This window comes from Doryrhamphus excisus, chromosome 21, assembly GCF_030265055.1.
Source record: "Doryrhamphus excisus isolate RoL2022-K1 chromosome 21, RoL_Dexc_1.0, whole genome shotgun sequence".
NCBI classification, from domain to species: Eukaryota; Metazoa; Chordata; class Actinopteri; order Syngnathiformes; family Syngnathidae; genus Doryrhamphus; species Doryrhamphus excisus.
Window position 1 is genome coordinate 12,793,790 of NC_080486.1, and position 15,579 is coordinate 12,809,368.

The window sequence follows — 15,579 nt, forward strand, 5'->3', positions numbered from 1 at the left end:
AGGAGAAGGGAGGAAGATATGGGAATACGAAGAGAATGACGACCATGAGGAGACAGGGGGACTTCCTGCACCAGCTGACACCTAAAATTATCCTACTTCTATACTTAACGCCCTTCAGGAGCGCTTGTTTTTAACGCTTCTGTGACCCAGATGGGTGGACTTGGTTGTAGAACCCCCAATTGCTGCACCAGAAAGCTCTCGTGCAAGAAATCAAACAGCGACACAATGCTGTTTTTTTTTTTTTAACCATGGTGATTTAATTCTAGAACATTCTACTAAACAAGCACTTCACTGTGTCATGCAACAGCTACTGCAGAACCGCCTCAGCCGGCTGCTTCTTCTAGCACAAGGGAACGACCAACACGGACACTTGGTACCGACATTACAAATCAAATAGAAAAAGAAAGTGGATCAAAAATCTTTAAAAATTATCATCTTGACAAAACACCAAGAAAACACAATTGAGTCCATTTCCGGAATGGCGTTACGTGACAATTTAAAAAAAACTGTACACATCAGTTTGGACCTCGGGACTGGAAAGAGAGTACAAAAACAGCATTTTGGTTCTAAAGTTGAGATGAATGTCACCGACCCAAGCCCCACCCCCCCCACCCCCCGCGCCAGACGCAGCACTTTGGGCCTGTTAGTGGGTGAATAGTGCGTTCAAGAGCTGAACGCTTTGACAGTTTATCTGCTCACAAGATGGCTGCTGTTTTAAAATAAAGTTAGAAATAGCATAGACATTTTAAATGGCCACTGTGTGCTACAAAGTTTTCAAAGTAAGTAAAAAAAAAAAACGTGCCGCTTCCTTCTAAATGTAAACAAAAGCTAAGAGGCATTTGCGTGCAAAGAAAAGAAGTTCATCAACCGAAGGGAACATCCACAGTGTTTGAGGTCGTCTGCGCCGGCTGGCAAACCAAAAATCGACCCCGTCCCAAAAGAAAAGGTAAAAAAATAAGGCCCCTTAGGAATTGAAAAAAAATCTCAAAAAGGAAAAAAAGAGGCACCGAAAGTGGAGCTTTAAAAAAGTGGTCAGTCTGTGTGGTACCAAAAAAGTGTATTGGATAAAAAGGTTTGGGAGCAAAGATCTGCTACATCATCCTGGACGACGTTCCCGATGGGAAGTGTCCCAAATGCTGCTTCTGTCTCCGTCCACGCTTGGCCTTGTTGCATCTCCTGTAGGACAACACAGGAAGTGAACATCAACATCATTTTTAACATCTGGAAGCCAAGGCAATGTCCGCACCTGGTGAAGCACATGACCACCGCCACGATGATGGCAATCTGGACGGCTCCAATGATGGCGGCGATGAGGACGTAGTGCAGCTTCTGACCGCTTGGCACCACGTAGAGGATGTTATAGTCTAGAAGCTCATCACACTGCAGGCCGCCGTACGCCGACTCACACCTGCGGGCGTTCATATCAGCGGCGTCTTGGTAATGGACGTCCCCACAATAACTACATGTAGCAATCATGCTGGGTGTTACCTGCAGGTGGCCTGGTTGTTTCTCATCTCGCACTGGCCGTGTATGCAAATCAGGGCGTGGTCTGGAGGACAGGGGGTGGAGACTTCCCCAAAGCCCTCGCCTTCGCCAGGTTTGGGCACAGCTGAAAGAAAATCGATGATAATGATGACGACCGTCGGATAGAAGAAATCATGAAGAGCTTATAGAAGATTTAGTTACCAAAAACATCTGGCTTCATCTTCATGCCGTCATCCTTCCTGCTTTTATCTAAAACCACAGAAGAAGAATTTTACAACGGAGATGGTGGTCCAGGTACGTGTACTCATATTGAGGTCATGTTGTCATTCAATATTCATCACTTTCATTTTCTTCTTTGTGCTTCCCCTCCTCCATCCTCAATGTTTTTTTTTTTTTCGCCCTGGAGACGTGATTCTCTGGTTACCTTGACAACGTCCCACATGTCGGATGTCAATCTTCAGCTGCTTGAGGCAGGATGCCTCTCTCACGTGACACGGCGTTTCGTAAGTAACGCCGTCGCTGCCGCACACTGGGTTGTCGTTGTGACCGTTGCACACGATGTTACACATGCACCTAAACACACACACACACACACATCAGTGGTGGTTGTTATTGTTGTTGATGTTTGTGTGTGTGTGTGTTTGCCATTACAGTGTGTCCTCAGAATCTTCATCGCACTCTGCACCAAACTTGCAGTTCCCACATTTGGATCCTTTTTTACCGCGTCCGGAACCTTCATCATCTACAGACACACAAGACGTCATCGTCAACATCCAACAAGTATTGTAAGCTCACTTTTCTGGATCTGACTTTTCTGACACAGCTCAACATGTCAGCACAACCCCATAGGGGGCGCTACAAATGTCATTTGGGACATTTAGGACATTTAGGATCTATTAGGATCTACACCTGACATAAAGATTACCTCCGTCTCCAGATCCAGAGGCTCCATCTGTCAAACGAGACAGAAGCAAGCAATCACGTCAACATGGGTGCTAGCTTATTGATTTAAGAGTGTGTTCATGTGTTACCGTGGTAACAGGGCCCCTCCGACACAATGCTGATGGCTCTTTGTTTCCTGCACGCCACCCGCCGCAGAAAGCACTCATTCTGATACGTGTCTCCGTTGGAGCCGCACACAGGGATGTACTTCTTGTGACACTGGAAAGCAAACGTCGCTGGTTTAACGCTCTCTGCTGCCACACGCTGGCTGGGAAAGGAATGATGCGCACATCACAGGGTGTGGACTTACGTGGAACTGACAGACGCACTTGATGTCAGCGCCGTTGTCGCGGCAGGTTCCGCCGAAACGACACGTGCCTGCATCGCAGACCCGCAGATCGCTCTTCTTGTCGGACAGGTCTGAAAACAAAACATTAAAGTCACAAGAGTGAGATGTTCATCCATCTGTATTATGTCACGCTTATTGTGCTATCCCTTGGCAGGAAATCCATCACCACACCAAAAAAGCGAATGAGCATGAGATTGCCCTCCGAGGCTTGGACTCTTCTTGGGAAGTGGTGAGTGATATTGCTTCCATCGCAAACACTGTACACACAAAAAGGATGTTTTTCTTCCGTTTTCCAAACATTAGCTGTAAAGATGGAGTCCCCCACCCCCCAAATGTAGTATTATGTTATGCTATGCCATGATGCTGCCACAAAAATAACAGAAAACGGAGAAGAGGTTGAGCATGTGCAAAAAGTGTACATACTGCCCGAATCCTGACCATCGTGAATATGAAGAAGGGGAATGACGAACTCCCCTCTTAATAAGTGGTTGTAATTCCCAATTAATAAACACAGAGAATAACATCTGTGGATTCTCCAAAAGTGGTTTCCTGTTTCCTGTGGACTGGTGTCTGCAGCATAGCACGCTCTCCAAAGGAAGTTGCGTTTGTTTCTGGAAAGGTGTGAGCAACAATTTCCACATAGACATGTTCATGGATTACTACACCGACGTTGAATTCTTGGGCTCGCTGACACAGCAATCCTCAAATGATGGACTTTCTCTCCTTTGGTGGATGAAGGAACCTGAAGACCGCATTCACAATTCTCCATAAACAAACATGAGCAATTCCAGCCTCCATAACCAACACAATAACCTCAAGTGATGCTTGGAGATCTCGCTAATGTTTGCATCTGCACATCCTTGTGTGTGTCTTAATTAGAGGGGCTGTGACCTTGCCCCCCCCACCCCCTTGTAATTAGTAGACACCTGAGTGTCACGTTACCGCCACCAGGAAGCGACTCACATCCCGAGGAAGCAAAGGGGAATGTCTCATCATTTCAAGTCAAGAACTCGGAGAGGCTGACAAGTCAATGACCTGGAACGAGACTGGATGTTCATCTTCCCTAAAGGGGGAGGAGCCTGAAATAAACATTTCCTCTGTTATCATCTCCTCGCTCCTTCTTCATCGCTGTCCAGCAAGAGGCCGCCAGCTGTCCCATGGACGTCACCAAACCACCATTTTATCGCTCCGCCCCTCATACGGAGGTCCTGCCGCACGTGACGACCACAGTGTGTGTTTTGCAAATCGAGCACACACACACAAACGCACACACACATGTGCCTCGCCCTGTTCCTCCAGTCTGTAATTAGCTCCAAAATAGCGTCCAGTTTAAGGATGAAAGCAGCTTGCCTGACCTTCAATCTTCCTTCTCCTCACCACAGAAGGCCAAAGGTGCCGTAGTCATGGCAACACAAACCCTGATGTGTGATGACAGGAGGTGACCTCTGACCTCACCTAGGGCCTAGTATGGGTTGGTAGGTGGTTGGGTGTGTGCGTCTCACCTGGGCATTCAGCGTTCTTCCCTGGGCCGCAGTCGGCAGATGATCCTCCCCCACGAGGGTTGCTGCTTTGGGCTGCAGGAAGGAGCAGCAGGAGCAGCAGCAGGCAGGAGGAGGCAAGAGGAGCCATGATGGAGGTGAGAAGAAGTGGGTGAGAAATTGAGCAGATGACGTCAAACGAGGAGGAAGAAGAAAGAGGTTTTGTGCAAAATAAAACGTTGAGCAAAACATCCAAGATGTCCGCGGGCCTTCAATGCTTCATGGCTGAGAAGGATGAGCACAAAGCGGACGCACAACAAAGCGCAGCAGCGACCCCCCACGCCTCCCTGAAAACAGCCCCTCACAGCCGGGACTCTGCCTCCATCCCCCAGCCGCGCTGCCTCGCACTCAAGCCGGCGCGGAGAAAGCGCGGAGTGCCGCGGACTCAAAGATCCAGCGAGGGGTCCTTTGCGGCGACCAGCAGCATGGAAGCCGAAGCCGAGTGAAGGTGCGCCGGGAAGATGCACGGAAGAGGCTCGCTTGGGACCTTTTTTGTCCTCCTCCTCTTCTTTTTCAACGAGCCTCATCAACAAAGGCCCGGGTCACGTGACCAGTGCCAGACCCCTCCCATAATTCCCAGAGCGAGACCACGTGATGACGTCATTACGTCGCCTTTCTCCAGGTGCTCCCCTGAAGACGTCACACAAAAAAACAATAATAAACATTATACATTTTTATTTAAATCACTTACTCAACACAGAAAATGTGCCCAGGCTTGCAATACTACATAGATAAACGATGTAGATAAATAAACTGCATTCATATCTGACGCTTAATGTCAATTTCAACATAATCAACATAAACAAGAACCTAATAATTAATACGTTTAAAAACCTTTCAAAGAAACTAAGTGCTGCCGCGTGGTCATATAACGTCGACCACAAGAGGGCGCTAGCTCCCCGTCCTTCATTGTATGTCACTCACTTGAATAGAATCACCTCCTTTCATGGACCATCATGTTTATTGACTGTAAATAATGGTTCATGTGTTATATTGCAATTTGTAGGTTGGACTCTATGGCTTTCAACTTGACCTTTTAAATTGTCAGCCATCACGCACAGTCAAGAGTTGTGGGAAAGGTGGTGGTTTTAAAGAAGCTAACTTTATTGATCGCAAAGATTTTCTTTTGTTTCTTTTCACACAACAGACATTGTCTCTGGCTAAGCCGAGGCCTGCAGGCATTGAGCCATCTAATTAGGAATATTGATTCAACACACTGTTGAGTTAATCCTCAACATGTCTTATTATTGTTAAGTCTTACAATTAGTAAGCCATCAGGGCTCATTAGTCAACTCCCTCATTCTTCACCTGTCTTCTTCACATTTAATTTGGAATACATTCCAGCCAGGTTGGTCCCATGCCCGCTCAAGTGATTTATCCATAATATATGATTTATTCGAAAAGTGCATTCATGATTAATTGATGTTGTAAACAATGCATGTTTCATTTGATGGATTTCTTCCACAGTATAGGACTCATGAAGTGCTTGTTTTCAACGTGGACGGAATGACAACTTGTTCTGTTTTTTGTTGGCTCCCCATTTGTCTTGAATTTGACACCAATCAGTGAAGGCCATTAATCATGTTTTTGCTTTAGTGGCAAAAAGGATTAAATAAACAAATTGGTGGTAAATCAAGTTGAGCATCGATATAGAGACACAAAAAGCTTTGTGACCCGTTAGCATTAGCATCCAAAGACTTTTAACATGCTCGTATAAGGCATGTATTGCTGACACTACAGGTACCAGAATGCATTGCAAAATATTGCTTTCTGTGTTGTCACGGCAGTAAATTTACTTGTGGTAGCTTATTTTTATGTTTTCACGATGTAATCTTAACTTAAAACAGGTTTATTATGTGTACAGTTTGCGCTAAATCATTTCCATTCTAACTTAATAAGCGTAATAAAGTGTGTTAATGTGTTAATCACTTGTGTAAGCCAGATGTCAATCAAACTAGTCTCACTGTGGGAAAGTGGGCGGGAGGAGGGTGTGGATGCGAGAAAGTGTGTGTGTGTGTGTGTGTGTGTGTGCACGCACAGTGCAGCTCGTTCAGGTTGTCACATTGTTATTATTGTTAAGCAGGAAGGCTCCACGTCCACGCAGGTCCATGTTGCTTGTGGCGGTCCATGTGGAAGTACATGAAGGCGGTCCACGTTGTTTGTCTTCCACCCGAAGAAGAAGAGGACGAGTGTGGACGTGAAGATGTGCGGAGGTGCGGCGGAGGACTACTTTTTTCTTCTGTTTCTTCTTTTTCTTCTGCTGACGTTTGACCGCTGTTGCTGCACCCCAACCGACAGGAGAGGTACGGCAAGGCGCTCCACTGCTCCACTGCACCACCAACATTTAATGGCATTTACTTCCCATACGTCACATGGTAGTGTGGAGCCCATGAGAGTAAACTCATGGACTATTTAATGGCAATGACGGTGCTTAATTGCATGCTTACTATTTGTTTCATTACGTCATTAAATTCCTGATTGACGTCATCTAGCACCTGGAACAATATTGATTAAAAAAAAAGACATGAAGTGAATTAACATTCCAATGAGAGACTCAGGAGGTGTTTAAAGCAGGGTGGTTTTTATGTTATGTTTATTATGTATCACTGCCAACCAATTGATGTAGAACTCTCTTTCAAAACAGACAAATAAGCAAAAACAGGAAATGGAACTTTTAGTAATTTTTATTTACTAAAGAAAACATTAGCTTATAATGTCTTGCTGCATTAGTTTATTCATGACTGCAATAATGCCTGCATTTAGGCGTTGCTGATAGTTCCCACTCTGTGATTATGCGTGAGTCAGCTGGGATAGGCTCCAGCTCAGCCATGAGCCGGATATGGATGGATGCATCCATGAAGGGAAACGTCCAGAACGGTCCCAGAGGTTGGAAGATACCCCTGCAGTATGGCGGCTTGGATGGGGCGCATGTGTGTATTGGACTTGCAGGTGAGCGGCTAGCAGTAGCCGTGCACCCTGCGGGATTGTCAGCGCTGGAATGTGGGGAATGTTGAAGGTCACAGTGTGCTGGCGGGATTAAACAGGCTGAGTGCAAGCATGTTCAACCTGCTTGCTCATGGGGTCAAAGGTCAGTGATGTCAGTTCCAAAATTTCACACAGGATCATGCAGGAAGTGGGGTGCGGCGCAGCAAAATGGCATTGAATGACAATGTGGGAAGACAGCATAGCAATATGTTACAACAACGCTTGGCGGGATGAAGCTGACGCGCACGTGCACATGTACGGTACGTGCATGCATGCCGACATGTTCAGGCAGTGTTGGTGTGTGTGTGAAGCTTGCAAAAGCAGTTGGACGTGTTCAAACTGGCCAGAAGTTGCGAAAGTGAACAAAGTGTGTCGTTCATCGTGTCACATGGCAATGCTGCTAGCTTGCTTAGCTTGCTGCATGCCGGCTTGGGCCTTGTGGGTAATGTAGTGTGAACTGGAGTTGTTCGCTCCCGCTTAAGGAGTGCATAAAAGTGTGTGTTTTGGTGGGAATGAAGTTGGGTTTTCAACAGGGCGGCTGTCAGCTGGCTGAGACATTCCTGCAACGTGTGTGTGAAAGAGAGAGAGAGAGAGAGAGAGATTAGCACACAAGGCCACTGTGTTCTTGTTGTGGATCCCGCTGCACATTTTGTCTGTCTGACCCCTGACTTGGTTCTAAGTGCACATGAAAACAAAACACCAATGGAGGTCAATAAAAGCACTTCAAATTTAATGAACTGTGAATCATTTTGGCCGCAGGCAAGGTGAAACACAATAGGTGGGCGGGTGCAATGTTTGAAGTCATCACTGCAGTGACACCGTTTGGTCACTGTGTCACCAAACGGGAGGTTGGCTATATTTTACTTCCTTTAAAAGGCCGTGTTCAGGAACACAGCGAAAACGTTGGACATTTCGCTCGCTCAGAAGAAGACAAACGTGCATATGACGGTTGCCCTCGGACGCCGCCTCTCTTTTTGACTTTTATCAAGATGGATTTTAGCGTGAAGCTGACGACGCCCACCCTCACATGTTGACCCGGTCAAACAAACACCATCAGTCACATGTTCAGTGACACGCTTTGACCACTAGGGCCCGTTAGCGCTGTTGCATCTCGTTAGTATTGGGAGATTTGTGGGTAAATGATGACAACTGGAAAAGAGTGTTGACACGATGACTGTGCGTTATTGTGTGCGAGTGTTGACAGCAGCAGCTAGCTCATTAGGGCTAATTGAACACACACACACACACACATTCCCTTTCCAGTCCTGAATGACATGTTGTCATGGCCAGTTGGGGGCGTAGCCTCCCGCCCCACTTCGTGGGCAAATGTCACATGTTAGCATTTAGCATTAGCCATGAGACAGCAATAATCTATACTCCTGCTGTTTGCGTGCGTGTGTGTTTGTCAAACCTTGACAAAAGGTCAAAAGGTCAAGTCCACACAAATATTTACTGTGACATTTTGTTCACTTTTTCTACGCAAACATCTCAATTACGGGATGTCCGAGGTTTGTTGCCAGTGTGAAGTCGAGGGGGCGTGGCTTTGATGCGGTGAATCCTGTAATGGAGGTGGATGACCTGCTGTCTGTCACACACACACACACACACACACGCACTGTGTTTTGTCTTGAACATTCCGTTTCTCAGCTGAGTCAGTGAGACGACAGAGGCTCAGCTTGTCTCGTCTGACTAGTGACGTTGCCATACCTTGTCCTTCGTTTGGAAGCAAAAGTTGTGGCCAGACGGGGACGTTGTTTTGTCCCACTTTGACTTCTTGTTGTTCTCCAGGAAGCAAGCAAACGCACCAACAGACAGAGCCTGAAAGGCTTCATTCCTCACGCTCAGCCCGTCATGGACTAACGACTTCCTCGTCTCCTTTTCTCACAACAAAACAGTGCTTAACACGCTCTGGGACGCTCCATGCCTATCAGACATCTTAAAGATAAACACCAGGAACGAGTATAGAAATCAAACAAATTCCACTATATGTGAAGACAAAGTCAATATGTTGATTCCATTGAAAGAGCGTCCTCGTGTGGCCAACAAAGGAACTACATAGTCTCTCTCTCTGTCAGTGTGTCAGGGCGCCAGCAACCAGCTGACCTTGCTGGGCACTCCTGAAAACCACTATGACAACATGCGGAGGATGTATGCCAACTGCTCCGTGGTCCTGGAAAACCTGGAGATCACGCACACTCTGCAGCACCAAGACCTCTCCTTCCTCCAGGTGGGCGTCAATGTCACAAAGCCGCAAATTCAGCAATGCTTTGAACGTTTTCCTCCATCCTGTTTGCCTTCAGTCCATCGAGGAAGTCGGCGGCTACGTACTCATTGCCATTAACGAGGTGCCAATAGTCCCTCTGGTCAACCTGAGGCTGATCCGAGGTCAGAACCTCTACGAGAGTCAGTATGCCCTGTTGGTCATGTCCAACTACCACAGGAACTACTCGTCCTCCACGCTCAACTTCACTGGTGGCCTCAGACAACTTCAGCTCAGCAGCCTCACCGGTACCGGATGTGATGGGTTTGAATTACCTTGGCTGCTGCCTGCAAATAACACTTCATGTTCTCTCTCTTATGGTCAGAGATTCTTCGAGGAGGAGTTAAGATGACCCACAATCATTTGCTGTGCAACATGGACACAATCCAGTGGTGGGATGTCCTGGATAAAAGCACCAATCCCAAGTTACTTTTAAAGATGGACGAGTTTGCACGCAACTGTATGTCATGTTGTTGTTTTCCTTGACATAAAATGCTGTATTCTTCTTTTAACAAATGTGTTTCTCCAGGTGAGCCCTGTCATCCATCATGTATCAACGGGTCGTGTTGGGCAGTCGGACCGGAACACTGCCAGAAATGTAAACACACATCTTTTCAAATGAACACCTCAATTCAATCAACCAATGAATTTCATGCAGTCCTGTAGGTATCTAATTGGCGCCAAGTCAAAGTATTAACATATGTGGCTGTAGTTAACCTCCTAGAGAGTTTTTAACGCCTCAAGATTTGAAGTATCATGAGTGGTCAGCATACAACAGTGTGATTTAAAATGTTGCTACTCTTGAAAGTCATGTGTATTGCACTTGCTGTACTGTTGTTCATTCCACTTTGTAAAGTTATATATGAGTTTTCACATTTCACACATAGCTCATCTTTAATTCCAATTAATGCCAAGTGCTCTTTAGGTAAAGGTCCCAGGTACAATTAGAGCTTTTCCAGTAAACATGGCTCTCATGACATGCGTGATACACCATGACCTACCATAGTGCACGTCTCCCTCTAGTCACCAAGTCGCAGTGTGCTGAGCAGTGCAGCCGGAGGTGTCGTGGCCCCAAACCCAGCGACTGTTGTAACGAGCACTGTGCGGCGGGCTGCACCGGACCCCGGGCCACAGACTGTCTGGTCAGTGAGCCGGACTCAAACGTGAGCGTGGCTGCCCTCTTCTGGCGCATGTGACCGTGACACCTGATGTCTTTTCAGGCGTGCCGGTTGTTCAATGACGACGGGACCTGCAAAGACGCGTGTCCTCCTGAGAAGCTCTACGACCTGAAAACACACCAAGTCATCAACAACCCTAACGCCAAGTTCACCTACGGTGCCACCTGCGTCAAGTCCTGCCCACGTAAGACACATCTGTAGATACATATATGTGCAGCTTCACACGTTGGTTGTGTCTGTCTGTGCAGACAACTACGTGGTGACCGGAGGCGCCTGCGTGCGCACGTGCGGCGCAGGCATGTACGAGGTGGATGACAATGGCGTGCAGCGCTGTCGAACCTGTGAGGGAGCGTGTCCGAAAGGTAGCCCCGCCCCCACACGTACATTGTGACAAAACAGAGTGACGTTCTTGTTATCTCTTCCAGCTTGTAATGGTGTCGGCGTGGGGTCTCTTGTGAATGCCATCGCCATCAACGCCTCCAACATCGAGTCGTTCCGAAACTGCACCAAGATCAACGGCGACATCTTCTTCATTGAGACCTCCTTTACCGGGTCAGTCCTCAACAGAAAGAAGTTAGCACTCACTCAGGTGCTAACTGGGATTAGCCTGCATCATTCCTCGCGCTCTGTTCATGGTCTCTGATTGGTTCCTGCAGCGATGCTCACTATAAGATCCCGCCCATGGACCCGGCCAAACTGGAATACTTCCGGACCGTAAAGGAAATCACAGGTCGGTCAAAAGATGAACTTCCTTGTTGATTTTGGCCCTAAATCTGAGTCTTCCAGGATTCCTGCTGATCCAATCCTGGCCCAAGAACATGACGTCTCTATCCGTGTTTGAGAACCTGGAGATCATACGAGGAAGAACCACACGAGCGTAAGTGGCTTTCCCAGTGGGACTCTGCCTTCCGCATGTGGCCAACATATTTCATAGCAATATTGCGCTGATTCAGGCAACACAGCCTGGCTGTGGTGAAGGTCCAGAATCTGCACTGGTTGGGTCTGCGTTCCCTGAAGGAGGTCAGCGCCGGAAGAGTGACCCTGAAGGACAACCCTCTACTGTGTTACACTCGCAGTGACCAGTGGGCCCGCCTCTTCAAATCATCGGACCAAACCATCACGCTGAGAAACGTGGCGTCACCCCAACTCTGCCGTGTGTTTAAAGTTGTCATCGCCGTCGTCACTCACTGACCCACAATCTCAGAACCTTCTTCTGGTCTCCATGCAGAGCAACAGAACCACACCTGTGACGTGCAGTGTACAGACCAAGGCTGCTGGGGCCCCGGGCCAACCATGTGTGTTTCCTGCCGAAACTTTGACCGCAGGGGGTGCTGTGTGGCTTTGTGCAACCTGCTGCATGGGTAAGGACACGCCCCCTGCTGTCAATCAAACACAGTCGCTGACATTCTGAGTGTGTGCAGGGAGCCCAGGGAGGTGGAAGTGAACAGCAGCTGCGTGGAATGTCATGCCGAGTGTCTTGCGATAGAAGGGACGCCAACCTGCTATGGCGCGGTCAGGATGTGACATTTTGTTAATATTGCTACAAGCATAACCTTGACTCTTCCGTTCATCATCTGCCACCTCCAGGGTCCTGACCAGTGTTCCCAGTGCGCCCACTTCAAAGATGGCCCCCACTGTGTACCACGATGCCCTCATGGTGTGATGGGCGATGGCGACATGATGATCTGGAAATACGCTGATAGTGCTGGCCAGTGCCAGTCATGTCACCAGAACTGCTCCGAGGGGTGAGGACACATTAAACACCCAAATGGAGGACCTGTAGTGACTTAAGATGTAACTTTTGGTGTCTTGGTGTCTCTCTGTGTAGGTGCACAGGTCCTGGACTGGCGGGATGCTCAGGGTAGCGTCATGACTCCATTTTGGCTCTAGCAAGTCAACATGTCTGAACAAAATGAAGTTATGTTTGCTTTTTGGGTCCTCAGGGCTTCCTCACACTCCACACTCGCGGTGGGTGTGGTCAGCGGGCTCTTGGTTATCGTCCTCCTGTCATTGATGGTCTCTGTGTTGCTCCGGCGAAGGCAAATCAAGAGGAAACGGACTCTGCGGCGCCTCCTGCAGGAGAGAGAGGTATAGCACTCGCTGATCTTTGTGTTCCCCTGCTGGTTGCACTATAAAATAATGTGTGTGTGTTTGTGTGTGTGTGTGTGTGTGTGTGTGTGTGTGTGTGTGTGTGCAGCTGGTGGAGCCGCTGACCCCCAGTGGCGAGGCTCCTAACCAGGCGCTGCTGAGGATGCTGAAAGAGACGGAGCTGAAGAAGATTAGGGTTCTCGGTTCTGGCGCCTTTGGGACCGTGTACAAAGTGAGAGACTATTTCAGAAGCTCTTTAGCGTTAGCAACCCATGATATAACATCCTGTCCTTTTAGGGTTTGTGGATCCCTGATGGCGAGAATGTGAAAATCCCAGTTGCCATCAAAGTACTCCGAGAGGCGACGTCGCCCAAAGCCAACAAAGAAATCCTGGACGTAAGCCACTGTCGTCCACTCCCACTGCTGGGTCTCAGCTAGCTGCATGACCACGGTTTATTTGCAGGAGGCGTACGTGATGGCGAGCGTGGACCACCCTCATGTGTGCCGCCTGCTGGGGATCTGCCTGACGTCGTCTGTGCAGCTGGTAACTCAGCTGATGGCATACGGCTGCCTGCTGGACTATGTGAGACACCACCAAGAGAACGTGGGCGCTCAGTGGCTGCTCAACTGGTGCGTCCAGATTGCCAAGGTGAGTGCCGCAAGAACAAAGTCCACTGGATTTATCGAGAAACTAAGTCACGGCTTGACTTTTGATCCGTGAAGGGGATGAGCTACCTCGAGGAGCGCCACCTGGTGCATCGAGATCTGGCAGCGAGGAACGTTCTGGTGAAAACTCCCAATCATGTCAAGATCACAGACTTTGGTCTTGCCAAACTTCTGACGGCTGACGAGAAGGAATACCATTCTGACGGAGGAAAGGTGTGTGTTTTTTGTGTTTCGCTGTGACGCTAAGCCAGGCTAACATGCATCAACAATAGGTGATGCATGTTCTCCTCAGGTTCCGATCAAATGGATGGCACTGGAGTCCATCCTGCAATGGACCTACACACACCAGAGTGACGTTTGGAGTTATGGTAAATAAAGCCACACCTTCCCCTTACCTGACTCCACCCACCTGTCAATCAAACCCTTCATTCTCCCTCCAGGTGTGACGGTGTGGGAGTTGATGACGTTTGGCTCCAAGCCGTACGACGGCATTCCGGCCAGCGAGGTGGCGTCGGTTCTGGAGCGAGGCGAGCGCCTGCCGCAGCCGCCCATCTGCACCATCGACGTCTACATGCTGATGGTCAAGTGTAAGCGGGACGAGATGAAGGACCCTCACTGGGCAGAGGGGCGAGTCCACTAAAGAGCAACAACTGTGTCCGCAGGTTGGATGATCGATCCGTCCAGCCGACCCAAGTTCAGGGAACTCGTAGTGGAGTTTTCCAAGATGGCACAGGATCCGTCAAGGTACCTGGTCCTGGAGGTAGGTTTGCAATATATTAGACTTCTGTGACTTTTAATCTCTCCTTGGCGCTAACAGTTTGTGTTTGTCAGTGTGACCCTCCCAGCCCGTCGGACAGCAGGTTCTACTCCCGCCTTCTGAGCTCAGATGACGCAGATGATGTGGTGGATGCCGAGGAATATCTGTTGCCTTACAAAGTCTCCAGTAACCATAGCGACCATACCTGCAGCACCGTGGTATGAACCTTGATTTTAAATGATGCATCTTACACCGCAGCCGTGACCAATTTACATGCCACACGCCTTTTGTGTGTCAGCAGGCTCATCCTATGCGCACAAACAGTGTTGCCATGCGTTACATAAGCGACCCGACTGGCAACATAGCTGACAAAGACGACCTCAGTGTCCACGGTAAACACACACATGCAGCACTTCACAAAGTCCAGAACATGACTCACCGATGTTTGCTCGTAGAGTACATGAACCAGGCTGATAGCGGGTTCACCTGCAGACCCTCAGACGTCCACAATCCCAACTACGAAGACCTGAGTCCAGTGTGGGGCGCCGCGTCTCTACCTTTCCGACCGGGAAATAGAAAAATTGTCCAGGAGGGACCAGAGTACTTAAACACAGCACAAAGCTCACTGCCCCGCATTGCCAGCCTCGACAACCCAGACTACCAGGCTGACTTCCAGCCCCGGGCCACGCCCTCAAACATGGGTACCAGCGGTCTGTTCCTCCCGGCTGCTGAGAACCACGAATACCTGGGCCTGGCTGGTACAATGCATACCTCTGCCTGCTAGGGCCAAATGTGACAATATTGACACTTGATCTGATGGTAAAATCAGATCAAGTACAGTCGCTGTTTTAGCGTCCAACAGCAACAGAATAAAAACAGACTTGTATGTCCAAGTCTTTTCTGGTGCATGAATTCAGTCACATGATCAGCGAGTTCCCACCTACTTTGTTGACCACACTGCACTTAAAATGTTCTTTCGAGTTGTTCTCGTGTTGTTGATGTATGAATGTTGACCACAATGAGCCAGACACTGCTTGACATCACTGATGTTGACATTTTATTGTATGTAGCTTTAGCCTCTAGCTTTGTTTTTAACTTTAATTTATGTTTGTTGAGCCATTTTGTAAACAGCACAATTGTTTTTTTTATTCATTAAAAGTCAAATTTCTGGAGTGTCGTTTACACTGTGGTAGTTAGATGTAGTAGTGCATTAGTCCACTTGGTGGCGCTGCAAGATAAGTTGTTAAATTACATGACAAGACTTGTTTGTTCAATTTTATAACACTTTCCATCAAACAAGAAGGGTTAATACATCTGCGGTTGTGAAGTTT

The 15,579-nt window shown here is 48.2% G+C and overlaps 2 protein-coding genes and 1 long non-coding RNA gene across 4 annotated transcripts; 2 read left to right on the forward strand and 1 right to left on the reverse strand.

Moving 5' to 3' along the window:
* Window positions 1–185: 185 nt before the first annotated feature.
* On the reverse strand, window positions 186–4,855 carry LOC131108778 (tomoregulin-1-like). Its single transcript, XM_058060095.1, has 10 exons — window positions 4,279–4,855; window positions 2,738–2,847; window positions 2,517–2,646; window positions 2,411–2,437; window positions 2,137–2,227; window positions 1,910–2,058; window positions 1,687–1,734; window positions 1,489–1,609; window positions 1,247–1,408; window positions 186–1,176 (listed from the first exon to the last, which is right to left on the reverse strand). Exons 1-10 carry the CDS (start codon window positions 4,403–4,405, stop codon window positions 1,092–1,094), a joined length of 1,050 nt encoding a protein of 349 aa, XP_057916078.1. The 5' UTR covers window positions 4,406–4,855; the 3' UTR covers window positions 186–1,091.
* LOC131108780 (uncharacterized) lies at window positions 1,515–3,095 on the forward strand. The gene is made up of 5 exons (XR_009120534.1): window positions 1,515–1,779; window positions 1,892–1,988; window positions 2,139–2,270; window positions 2,584–2,845; window positions 2,931–3,095. It is a non-coding gene; the product is annotated as an uncharacterized LOC131108780 (long non-coding RNA).
* A 1,506-nt stretch (window positions 4,856–6,361) lies between the features above and the next one.
* Window positions 6,362–15,420, forward strand: LOC131109184 (melanoma receptor tyrosine-protein kinase-like). Of its 2 annotated transcripts, none has more exons than XM_058060888.1 (27): window positions 6,362–6,617; window positions 9,375–9,526; window positions 9,600–9,807; window positions 9,885–10,019; window positions 10,089–10,157; window positions 10,583–10,701; window positions 10,780–10,921; window positions 10,986–11,099; window positions 11,163–11,289; window positions 11,394–11,467; window positions 11,524–11,614; window positions 11,691–11,890; window positions 11,966–12,098; window positions 12,159–12,249; window positions 12,325–12,482; window positions 12,566–12,598; window positions 12,681–12,825; window positions 12,935–13,057; window positions 13,123–13,221; window positions 13,289–13,474; window positions 13,549–13,704; window positions 13,784–13,859; window positions 13,932–14,078; window positions 14,154–14,251; window positions 14,323–14,466; window positions 14,547–14,640; window positions 14,704–15,420. In XM_058060888.1, exons 1-27 carry the CDS (start codon window positions 6,518–6,520, stop codon window positions 15,030–15,032), a joined length of 3,543 nt encoding a protein of 1,180 aa, XP_057916871.1. In that variant the 5' UTR covers window positions 6,362–6,517; the 3' UTR covers window positions 15,033–15,420. The 2 variants fall into 2 exon arrangements, with proteins under 2 accessions (XP_057916871.1, XP_057916872.1); XM_058060889.1 differs by having other exon boundaries at window positions 14,550–14,640.
* Window positions 15,421–15,579: the final 159 nt, after the last annotated feature.

Coding starts and splice junctions, on each gene's coding strand:
- LOC131108778 (XM_058060095.1), bottom strand. CDS start 4,405: ATGGCTCCTCTTGCCTCCTCCTGCCTGCTGCTGCTCCTGCTGCTCCTT. Junction 1,610..1,686: donor GATGAAGCCAGATGTTTTTG/GTAACTAAATCT, acceptor ATTTTCTTTCAG/CTGTGCCCAAACCTGGCGAA. Junction 1,177..1,246: donor GTGGTCATGTGCTTCACCAG/GTGCGGACATTG, acceptor GTTGTCCTACAG/GAGATGCAACAAGGCCAAGC.
- LOC131109184 (XM_058060888.1), top strand. CDS start 6,518: ATGTGCGGAGGTGCGGCGGAGGACTACTTTTTTCTTCTGTTTCTTCTT. Junction 11,891..11,965: donor GGCGTCACCCCAACTCTGCC/GTGTGTTTAAAG, acceptor GTCTCCATGCAG/AGCAACAGAACCACACCTGT. Junction 12,099..12,158: donor TTGTGCAACCTGCTGCATGG/GTAAGGACACGC, acceptor GAGTGTGTGCAG/GGAGCCCAGGGAGGTGGAAG.